This window comes from Phoxinus phoxinus, assembly GCF_949152265.1.
Source record: "Phoxinus phoxinus genome assembly, chromosome: 15".
Classification (NCBI taxonomy): Eukaryota; Metazoa; Chordata; class Actinopteri; order Cypriniformes; family Leuciscidae; genus Phoxinus; species Phoxinus phoxinus.
In genome coordinates, this window is record NC_136890.1 from 17,835,837 (window position 1) to 17,848,041 (window position 12,205).

Below are 12,205 nucleotides of genomic sequence, written 5' to 3' on the forward strand. Positions count from 1 at the left end.
GGGGCGGCAGTGGCTCAGTGGTTCATGTAGGTTGTCTACAAACCGGAAGGTTGGTGGTTCAATCCCCGGTTCCACTTGACCAAGTGTCGAGGTGTCCATGAGCAAGACACCTAACCCCAGCTGCTCCCGACGAGCTGGATGGCGCCCTGCATGGCTGACACCGCCGTCGGTGTATGAATGGGTGAATGTGAGGCTAAATGTAAAAGCGCTTTGGTGGCCATTGGGTCTGTGAAAGCGCTATATAAATGCAGTCCATTTACCATATAAACTTGTTGTAATTGCAAGTTTTAAAGTCCAATTCTGAGGAAAAAACACTTTATAAACACTTATAAACTCGCAATTCTGAGAAATCAAAGTCTGATTTAGTAACACAATTGAGACTTTATATCACACAATTCTGACTTAACTAGCAGCTGTGACTTTATATCACGCAATTGACCGTTCGCAAAAGACCCACCCCCTTAGTTACTGTCGCTATGTCCGACAAGCTACGCCGCTCTCACGCCACACCATGTTCTCACGCAGTGAAAAATACATCGCGGAGAAGAGAGGACACTGACAACACGCTGACAGACAGGACAAACCAGGTTACTTTTCGGTTTCTTTTTATATTAAACATATTAAACAAAGTCTCACCTTTCAAATTTGGTCATTTTTTAAAAGAAATTTAAACAATAAATACCGTTTTGTGGCTCTTTAATGTGTCTGACAGATCGCTGTAGAGCATCAGTTAAAGCTGCTCGTGAACCGATCATTCAAGTTTCAATTCAATTCAAGTTTATTTGTATAGCGCTTTTCACAATACACATTGTTTCAAAGCAGCTTTACAGAAAATGCATTTCAAAAATATACATACAAAAATACAGTTAGTTAATCATGAAATTTAGGGCATAACATATCGCCGGCGTTGGGTCGTCTCTTCACAGGCGTCGAGTCGTCTCATCACAGGCGTTGGGGCATCTGAAGTCTCCATGAGAGGCTGGATACTAACTGGAGCTGACAAACTCTATTTGAGTTATAGGGACAGGCGTCCCGAGATAACAACAAAAAAAAAAAAAGAAAAAAAAAAAGGCAGATGGGAAATAATTAGCGTAGCTGCTGTTCTTAATACGAATGCATTTGATCTGATTTAACTGTAGTATAAAAGGTATGAGATGCATCATGTGAATGCTTGGCTAAAGAGATGCGTCTTTAATCTAGTTTTAAACTGGGAGACTGAGTCTGAGCCTCGGACAGTATCAGGAAGGCTATTCCAGAGTTTAGGAGCTAGATGTGAAAACGCCCTCCCTCCTTTAGTGGACTTAGATATCCTAGGTACGACCAGAAGCCTCGAATTTAGCGATCTTAAAGAGCGCGATGGAATATATGGCGATAGAAGATCTCTTAAATATACAGGAGCTAAACCATTTAGGGCTTTATAGGTCAGTAACAATACTTTGTAATTGATACGGAACTTAATAGGTAACCAGTGTAGAGATGATAAAATTGGTGTTATATGATCATATTTTCTTGACCTAGTAAGAACTCTAGCGGCTGCATTTTGGACTAACTGTAGCTTGTTTACTGAGGATGCAGGACAACCAGCTAATAGAGCATTACAGTAATCTAGTCTCGAGGTCATGAATGCATGAACTAACTTTTCTGCATCAGAAACTGATAGCATATTACGTAGCTTAGCAATGTTTCTAAGGTGGAAAAAGGCTGTTCTTGTGACATTTGAAATATGATTTTCAAAAGACAAGTTGCGGTCTAGTATAACACCCAGGTCTTTTACTGTAGAGGATAAAGTAACAGGACGTCCATCTAGATTAAGGTTGTATTGTAAGAGGTTTTGTGGGCAGTTTTTTGGACCAATCAGTAATACCTCCGTTTTATCTGAATTTAATAGAAGAAAATTACACGTCATCCAATATTTTATATCTTTAACACACTCTGTCATTTTAGATAATTTAGTGTTATCATCTGGTCTAGATGAAATATATAATTGAGTGTCATCAGCATAACAGTGGAAACTTATTCCATGTTTTCTTATAATATTACCAAGTGGCAGCATATAAATTGAGAATAGCAGGGGGCCTAATACAGATCCCTGTGGCACTCCATAATTTACTGATGTTATCTTTGATTTTTCCCCATTTAAATGGACAAAATGGTAACGGTCTGATAGGTACGATCTAAACCAGCTTAATGCCTGTCCCTGAACACCAGTGTAATTTTGAAGTCGATCTAAGAGTATTTTATGATCTATAGTGTCAAACGCAGCACTAAGATCGAGTAAAACTAGTATTGAGATACAGCCTTGGTCAGAAGCTAAAAGTAAATCATTTGTAATTTTAACCAGCGCAGTTTCTGTGCTATGATGTGGCCTGAATCCTGACTGAAACTTTTCATAGATATCGTTTTCTTGCAAGAAAGAGCACAATTGAGCGGACACAACTTTTTCTAGTATTTTAGACATAAATGGAAGATTTGAAATGGGTCTGTAATTTGCTAGGTTATTTGGATCTAATTGTGGTTTCTTAATAAGAGGTTTTATAACTGCCAGCTTGAATGTTTTTGGAACATGTCCTAAAGATAGAGACGAGTTAATAATATTGAGTAGAGGCTCTTCCACTACAGGTAACACTTCTTTCAGTAGTTTAGTGGGTATTGGATCTAATAAACATGTTGTTGGTTTAGATGCAGTGATAAGTTTATTTAGCTCTTCCTGTCCTATAGTTGTAAAGCGCTGTAGTTGTTCTTGAGGGGCGATAATTGAGGCTGAATCATAAGACGCTGTCAAAGATTGTACATTTACAATTGTGTTTCTGATGCTTTCTATTTTCTCAGTGAAGAAATTCATGAAATCATTACTATTAAAATGTAACGGAATATTTTGTTCAGGTGATGTCTGTTTATTTGTTAATCTAGCCACAGTGTTAAATAAAAACCTTGGATTGTTTTGGTTATTTTCTATTAGTTTGCGTAGATGCTCAGACCTGGCTAACGTGACATACTGTCTTTCCACGCGATTCTAAAGACCTCTAAATTAGTTTGTTTCCATTTGCGCTCTAAGTTACGAGTTTCTCTCTTGATAACATGCGTAGCACTGTTGTACCATGGTGCTTTAGTTTTCTCTCTAACCTTTTTTAATCTAATTGGTGCAACAGTTTCTAATGTACTAGAGAAAATGGTGCTCATACTGCTGGTCATTTCCTCTAGCTCATCTGTTAGTTTGGGTTCACTGAGGAGCGGAGATAGATCAGGTAAGCTATTCAAGAATCTATCTATAGTAGTTGGAAGGATTGTTCTGCCTGGTCGATAACGTGGAGCAACATGACACATTTCAGCCGTACGTAGTATGCAAGTTACCATGTAATGATCAGTGACATCATCACTTTGCGGTATAATATCTATATCGGTTGGATCGGTTCCATATGATATAATTAAATCTAGAGTATGATTAAGACGATGAGTGGGACCACTAACGTTTTGCTTGACCCCAAAGGAGTTTAATAAATCTGTAAACGCAGCTCCTAACGCATCATTTGTGTTATCAACGTGTATGTTGAAATCTCCAACAATTATTGCCTTATCGGCATTGACCAATAGATCTGAGAGAAAATCTGCAAACTCTTTTAGGAAATCAGCGTAAGGCCCTGGCGGTCTATATACGGTAGCCAAGGCTAGAGATAATAGGGATTTCTTTCTTACATCTAGGAGCGTAACATTTAGAACAAGTACTTCAAACGAATTAAACCTGTGGCCTGTTTTCTGAGTAACATTAAGAATATCTCTATAGATTGTTGCAACACCGCCGCCACGACCAATCAGACGGGGCTCATGCTTATAACCGTATCCTGGTGGAGTGGACTCATTAAGACCGAAATAATCATTTGGTTTAAGCCAGGTTTCAGTAAGGCAGAGTACATCAAAGCTATTATCAGTGACCATTTCATTTACAATAACCGCCTTAGGTGTAAGCGATCTAATGTTTAGAAGACCTAGCTTTAGAAATTGTTTTTGTTCACTAATATTGAGATTTTCTGGTTTAATCACAATTAGATTTTTCTTAGATCCTGCAGTAGATTTATTGTTTGGCCTCACTAAACGAGGAATAGACACAGTTTCTATATAGTGTTCTACACTGGTACTTATATCAATTAATTTGGGACAGCAAAGAATGTGATTTGGACTTTGACTTACTAGTCATATGGTGTGTAACGTCTTGGAGATGTTGTCCGACAGAACAGCCGCTCCGATTCTGCTGGGGTGCAGGCCATCAGCACGGTAGAGCCTAGGTCGCTCCCAAAACAGATTCCAATTATTTACAAAGAGCAGTCTCTGTTCATTACACCATGACATCAACCATTCATTTAGTGCAAACAATCTACTGAACCTTTCTTGTCCTTGTCGGTACGTGGGAAGCGGTCCAGACACGACGATCTTTGCTTCAGGCGATGTTCTGCGTACCGTCTCGATCAGGCTCCTGTAGTCCCTCTTCAGAACCTCCGTCTGCCGCAGCCTGATGTCGTTCACCCCCGCGTGCAGCACGACAGCTCCGACGCGCTCGTCACCGTTCAGGATCTCGGGGACCTGCGCAGCGACATCGAGAACACGAGCACCAGGAAAGCAGTGAGTGCGCACCATACCTTTACCTGAGGTAGCGCGGACATGCCGGACCATGGAACTGCCGATGATCACAGCGTCGTCGCGTTCCGTCTCGCGAAGAGGGGAGAAGCGGTTCCGGGTGGAGATCTCGAAGACCGGGAGGGGCGGAGAGGTCCTTGCTCTGGTCCTGGCTCGTGTCTTCCGCTGTGGCATCATCCAGGGTCCATGGTGCTGTGTCGGTGTCGGGGTAAACGAAACCAGGGGTGCTCGGGTCCTGTGCAGAGAAATACACGGAGTAGAGGAGGCCGGAGTCGAAAAGTTACTAACCACTGACTTGTGAGCATCGGCGCGTGATGCTTCAAGCGCTGATCGTCGGTCTCGCAGCTCGGCCTGCCTCCCCAGCAGATCACGGATCTGCTTCTCCACGGACTCCAGCTCCAACCGCACCGAATGCAGCTCAAACGTGTCCTCACCTGCACTCAGAGGTAGACACATATCCGATGTATTCGCCATTATGACAGATGAACAATAAATTAGCAGTGATGCTACCAATATCACTACTAATTTAGGACTGAAATCATGGATAGAACCCGTATCCTTCCAGTGATTCGAGTGTAAATAAGACGGTCGATAGGCGAGACCACGCGTGCAAATGCTAGCGGGCTAACTTAACGTTAGAGATAGTAACGGAAGTTCGGAATATTGGATATAACCAGCGATATCAAAGCAATCCGATTGTTTTTTATAGAGAGTAACGTTAGTATCGGAGATATGTTCACATGCTCACAAACTAACAGTTAAGCAATTCGAAACACAAACTCCAAACACAACCAAAGCGGTTCGAACACAGACACAAACTTCAAAAACAAACAAGTGATTCGAAGCACAAGCACAAACTTCAAACACAAACAGAGCGAGTTCAGTGATTCGAGTGTAAATAATACGGTCGATAGGCGAGGCCACGCGTGCAATGCTAGCGGGCTATCGTTAGAGATAGTAACGGAAATTCGGAAAGTTGGATATAACTAGCGATATCAAAGCAATCCGATTGTTTTTTATAGAGAGTAGTATCGGAGATATGTTCACACGCTCACAAACTAACGTTAACAGTTAAGCGATTCGAACACAAACTCCAAACACAACCAAAGCGGTTCGACCACAAACACAAACTTCAAACACAACAAGCGATTCGAAGCACAAGCACAAACACAAACTTCAAACACAACAAGCGATTAGAAGCACAAGCACAAACACAAACTTCAAACACAACAAGCGATTAGAAGCACTAGCACAAACACAAACTTCAAACACAACAAGCGATTCGAAGCACAAGCACAAACACAAACTTCAAACACAACAAGCGATTAGAAGCACAAGCACAAACTCCAACACAAACAGAGCGATTTCAGTGATCATCTCTTCCTTCTAGTTCATTTATAGCATCAAATAAACATGAATGAACATAAGAAGGAATGTTGTTTTAACCACGGAAAGGCGTCAGTACACTCCGTTTTTCAAGTTCAAATCCTCCCATGTTAATCTACTAACTCTCCTGACTGCTTTGTCGGACAAAATGGCGGATGGCGACGTATGATTGGTCAGATCACCTGTCAATCAAGCTCCCTGCGAAGGGTCAATTCTGAGATATAAAGTCATAATTGTGAGATAAAAAGTCGCAATTACCTTTTAAATTTTTTATTCTGTGGCGAAAACAAGTTTCCATAAGAAACACATTTGTGGGAATCTCCAAACACACATATCCAGATTCCTCCCAACATGGGAAGGCAGAGTTTTTCTATTTTTATTTACAGCTAAACGAAGTACATAAATGGAAAAGAAATGTGTGCTACTTTTATTTGCAAAAGTGACTTGGATAATATGGTTTATGAATAAAGTATGATTGCGTAACAACACTCATAGCAATGAATTCATATCATCAGTAGTTTCAGCACAGTTTGCTAAAGGTGATGTCCACGTGTTTGTTTTGCATCATGCTGACAGCAGGTTTGAGGTCATAAGAACTGGAAAAAGGTACAGTGATTTTAGTCTCAGTGCCATATAATTAATCTCTGCTTGATTGCATGATTGCTGATATAAAGTTGCTAAATAGGTGCCACTAAGAGCAATTTTACGACCGAGCCCATCACCACACACACAGATTTAGTATTACTTCCTGTTTGGAGTGTACCATCATAACAAGAGTATGACTCAGTGACTCATTATTATATAGTACAGAGATCAACAGGTTTGAAACGGTAAACTCTACATGTCAGTGCTAATTTTGGATGTTATTAATTCAGTCTTGGATTTTGGCCAAACAGGAATGATACTCTACTCTTGCTTGTTAGCCTGAGCTCTAGACCTATTAGCTTACACTGTTAAAAAACAAGAAGGTTTTTTTAAAAGATATAAATAAACCAGTCAGTGTTCAGAAGTTTTGTGTTTGCAGATGTGCCCAGAATTGTAAAGATGTGAAAATTGTGATTTCTGACCTTTCTTCGGCTCAAAAGGTCGTCCATTTAAGCAGAAATGCAACCCAGCACCAGATCCATTTATTAAGGTTGTTGCAGCCAATCATTAAAACTCTGACAGACGGTGAATGTTAAGGACTGGTTGAAACCCGCACGGATAGCAAAAAATTCTTATTTATATCAAGTTTTGCCCTGAATAGTTCATGCAGCAAATAAATCGGAAACAAACTGTGGGCTGTCATCCACTGAACCGCACATTCCGACTGATGCGAAACAGACCTGTTTATTTGCACAACCTACTGTGCAGCGCTGTCCATAAATAATTAGGGATTTAAAAGAGAAACATTACAGTAACATTTGTTTCAAAGACATGGCCCTCAAATGACAAAAATGTAAATGTTGTCCAAGATGGGACATGTTATCAACAGGAGAGATATTTTGGAGGTTAAATGGTGAGAAGCATTGCCTAATATGCATGCAGTGCTGGAGCAATGAAGCACTCAAGAAGCGGGAAATTCCTTCAGCCAATCAGATTCAAGGGAGGTTCCACCCTCCACCCTCTCATGGCTGTCCAGACAAGCAGGCCCTCTGTGCAGACTGCCTGCCCCTTTAACTCCCTCATGGGGTCGAATCCAAACACTCCACATGGCGGAAATGCGACTGCAAACAGAGAACAGTGTTTGGATATGTCTCATAAAATTGCCAAAATAATATAATATTATATAATAGGTTGGATTCAGTAAGATTTTTTAAAGAAACTAATACTGTTAAATTTACATTGACAGTAAAGATCTTAAAAATGTAACTAAAGATTTCTATTTCAAATAAATGCTGTTTTTTTTTTTGTTGTTTTTTTTTGCTTTCTATTCATCAAAGAATCTTGAAAGAAATGAATCACTGTTTCTTAAAAAATATTAAACGCAACAGTTTTTAACACAAATATTAATAAGAAATATAATTTTATCAGCATACTAGAATGATTTCTGAAGGATCATGTGACACTGAAGGCTGGAGTAATGATGCTGAAAAATTCACCTTTTCAATCACATGATTATTTTACATGTTATTTAAAATTGTAATGAAATTTCACAATACAGTGGGTTAGAAACTACATGGAAAATGTATTACTTTTTGGGCAAACTAATCCCTTAAAGTCGCCATTAAATCAAAATTGACTTCTCATTTTGTATGGAATATTGCAGTTTATTATAAATGATTTATCCGTGTACATTATTTTTTATTTTAATTTACTATTTTAACCTATCAATAATTGGACATAATAGTTTACTAAATGGTATATAGTCGCATAGACCAGCTAATAAGCAATCGGACCAGCTGTCAATCTGTGTGTAGTTCTTTTTACACCTTTCACTGTATGATAGCAGCGTTCCTGTGAGGAATGGGGCCTCATTACTACCTGACTGAGAAGGGCCGTGTCTCTGGGTAGGATAGAAAGGATCAAGTCTTTTTGAGGCGAGTTTCTGACCAAAGCACATAAACATAATTTTGTATAATATTTGTCTTTAATATATCTCAAGCCTTTTCAACTAGTTTAACTAGCTTTTATTTTACTCAGCTTTGTGTCTGTGAATACAAAATACAGACGTGTTTTACAATTCAAGTATCAAAATAAAAAGAGGCCGGGTTTTGAAACCTGCATGTTGTTATTCTAGCATTGTTAGATGATGAGATGGGGTGAAGCTACAGGTCAAATGCAACAAAGCCAGTTATTTGCTGACTGTGTATTTTTCCACATTTGGAAATTATAGCCTGGTACTGTTTTCAACAATCCACTGCCAAGTGCATAATAAAAATAGCCCTGAAGCCAAGTTTTAAGGAAGAACTCATCATTAATCTGATCTAATTCAGAAACATCAGGACGTGGCAAGTCTAAACAACATTTGTTGGCCAATTGTATTTATTAATTGTCCACTTGATTTTATTTGACACATTTAAAACACATCACTAGTGTTTTCTCTATTTTTATCAGGCTGTCTACATAATGTTTAGTTGGACTTTTAAGATCAGTCCCAAAGGGCCACTGACATCTCTATGATTTTTTGTGGTGACCAAACAAATATAGTTTACTTATTTTTAGCCTAACTCTTGGGCTAGCTGGATACAACCTGTTCCCCCATATGCTTGTGTGACAGTAATTTCTCACTATGTCGCAATGTCATCACCATTTCAGACAAACCTTTATCTCTTTTATGGAATAATATTGTAATAAGTGCCAAACGTGGTGAGGGCGAAGGAACATTGACAGAATCAACCAAGTACAAAGTGCAAATCTTAAAGCGCACCCACATACTGTACATAAATCACAAAATGAATGATGGCAACTTGTCAACAGTATTTCTGTCACACATCTAGCTCTAATATAAGTCGAAGCTGGTTTAAATTCTTTATGCTTCATTCCATATGAGATTATGTTTCACCAGGACCTTTAGCGGAGATGGCATGGACGTTTGACATTTTGAAAGGTTTTCTGTCACCCAAACATAATTTTATAATGGAAATTCTAGTTTAACACAGTAAATGTGGAGTATTAGCTTGTGAAAACATCCCCCGCACAGCCTGCATGCTTAAAAGACCCCAATGTAACCCACAGATAATGATAAACCCACGTATGGCTGGAAGTGCTGAGTGTTGCAGAGGTTGCGTCTGGTTGTTAATTGTCTGGTTTCCTCATGTAGGGTTTCACACAGACCTGCTAAGTATTAAATGTGGTAACACCCAGTGCGCTTTGGCGTGAAGGAGTAGGGAAATGAATTGGAGATGCTGAGGAGATGGCCCCGGGGCTCTCTAGGGGTTTCAGCTAAGTATTTGTCAGAGGGGTGTCATCCGGGAGCACCACTAATAATGATTTTTTCTTTTCTTATTTTACCGCACAGGGAGACAGCAGAAGCTATGGCTTACTCTCTCTCTCTCAGTCTGCTGTACCTGGGCTTGCTGTGTGGAAACGGACTGGTGTCCGCACGAGGATCCGAGCTGTTTGCTCCAGGTACTTCACAACCACATCAAAAACACATTATTTATTTCACTTTAACACAGTAGTCTGATTTGCAATCAAGTTGGTCAGTCTATACAAGGTAGAATGATTTAGTCTACACTATTTTTTAAAATGTTAGCTTATGTAAATGTGCATCAGATTAATGTCTTTGGCTGCTTTGTCAGCTGTGCTTACTGCAGCATTTGCAAAAATTGCTTCATGGATTGTTAGTTTGTGTTATTTGTTTATTTTATTAATTTTTTGCTTTATTTTGTTGTAAATTAAAAAAGAAATAAAATAAATTATACAATTAACAACAAATAATTAAGTAAGGAATAATTGACAAATAATTGACTCCGCTTCGCGTCGTGACCGCATTACCACCTCGGGTGTGCATTGTTTTTCTAATAATTCAACGGCCTGGAGTCAATTATTCCGCTTATACTACAGTTACCACACCTCGAAATATTGTTCAGATGATGAATTTCAAGACGTTTGTAAAGTTTTTGTCATTAAAACGCTCTTGTATTTAGTACTAATTCCTTGCGCATCTAAACCCATGCTCCGTTGCTAATTCCAAAACGTCATTTTAGAGTTAGTAACGGAGGTTTGAGCCGCTGATAGCAGACTAATGCTGGACACACACTTAACCACTAAACATTCTCTGACTGAATGCAGCAGATTTTAAACACCGCTGTGAACACAGACTGAACGCGCTGAAAACGCGTGCATGTCATGATCAGTCATAAGTATCAAATTACATTCATAACCGGCCTTAGAGAGAAGCATGTGCGTCAATATTATTATTTATTTATTAATTCAATTCGTTTTAATTAATTTGTTCATTCTTTTTTTCTATTAGTGACAGTAGACTAGACTAATAAATGAAACACAAAGCCCTTTTAACAAGTATAGGCCTATCAATTTTATTTATTTGTTATATTATCTTCAATAATTACTAAAAACCCGTGCAACAGGACTATCAATTTATTTAAATATTCAGTTTAATTTTCTATTGATTATGTATAGGACTGTATACTTTATTTATTAAAATTAAACTGCATGTTTCCATTGATTGTGAAGTTAGACATTGAAAATTGCAGATCAAGCGCATGGGGCTGCAGTTTTTCTTGTTATGAATTGTATCCTATTTTTCATTATTACAGTTGACTACGCGAAGTGATATGGAACTGTAATGAGGTCAAGACCTGCCGGAACTACTTTATCCGTGCGGTTCCCTGAAAATAATTGCACACCGTAGAACGTTTGTCAACCAATCAGATTCAAGCATTCAACGGCCCTGTATTATAATAATAATTAATAAATAATACATTTTAATATATTAAGTAAGTATACATTTTAATAAGTATACATGTTACATGGTAAAATTTTGTAATAGGGCTTTCATCAGTCAAAGAATTAGTGAAATCAAATTATTTAGGCTTTTAGTATGAATATTTTAGCCTTAAGGTTATCTGAGCTAGTGTGCTCCAAAACAATGAGACAATTCTCATTTAGAAGATATAAGCATTCAAAACTTAGACTCTCACTTCCGCAAATATGGATTAACAATTTTGATGACATCACTCTGCACTTCAGATTTTATATCCAATAAAATGCTCTCTAGAATCTGAAGCATCCCGCCCTTGCACTATAAATAGACGTTGAAGCTGCGGCTGAAATCGGTCAATTGTTCACACTATTGCTATTTTTTTACAAGGTGAATGACACGTTGTGCACTATATAGGGGATAGGAAACGATTCAGAGTGTAAATATGCTTTTCATTGAGGCGAATTAAGTCTGGTTTCGCTTTAGTGTCACGCAAACCGCCATAGCGTGCACACAGTTAGCTCCAGTCCAGAGACACGACAGAGTGAATCATATGCGTGAGTCGGTGCAGACCACAAAACATATCGGATCAATTTTAATTCTACACAGAATGCTCTATTTTAAACCAATATGGAGGAGAAATGGTTGTGCACCAGAAACAGCACTGACGAGTGGAAGAGATAACACCGGTGCCATGGATGCACCAACGTAAATGTCAAAACCACACATCTACACAAACTACACTTTTCAAACTATACATCCTCAGCAGATAATGATCACTGTATTGCTTTAGCAACCGTTTCATATTAAATCTAAAGGGGG

At 38.8% G+C, this 12,205-nt stretch overlaps 2 protein-coding genes across 2 annotated transcripts in view; one reads left to right on the forward strand and one right to left on the reverse strand.

Moving 5' to 3' along the window:
* The window catches only part of ghra (growth hormone receptor a), a 42,850-nt gene that overhangs the window by 7,579 nt on the left and 23,066 nt on the right, over nt 1-12,205 (forward strand). The window contains exon 2 of the mRNA XM_079638502.1: nt 9,956-10,065. Within this exon, the coding sequence (XP_079494628.1) occupies nt 9,972-10,065 (94 nt within the window). The 5' untranslated portion in view covers nt 9,956-9,971. The remainder of the gene's footprint in view (nt 1-9,955; nt 10,066-12,205) is intronic.
* On the reverse strand, nt 980-5,513 carry LOC307012158 (uncharacterized protein). Its single transcript, XM_079638503.1, has 2 exons — nt 4,186-5,513; nt 980-1,006 (listed from the first exon to the last, which is right to left on the reverse strand). Exon 1 carries the CDS (start codon nt 5,101-5,103, stop codon nt 4,189-4,191), a length of 915 nt encoding a protein of 304 aa, XP_079494629.1. The 5' UTR covers nt 5,104-5,513; the 3' UTR covers nt 980-1,006; nt 4,186-4,188.

What these genes read in the sequence shown, in the direction of transcription:
- LOC307012158 (XM_079638503.1), bottom strand. Translation starts at nt 5,103, where the DNA reads ATGGCGAATACATCGGATATGTGTCTACCTCTGAGTGCAGGTGAGGAC.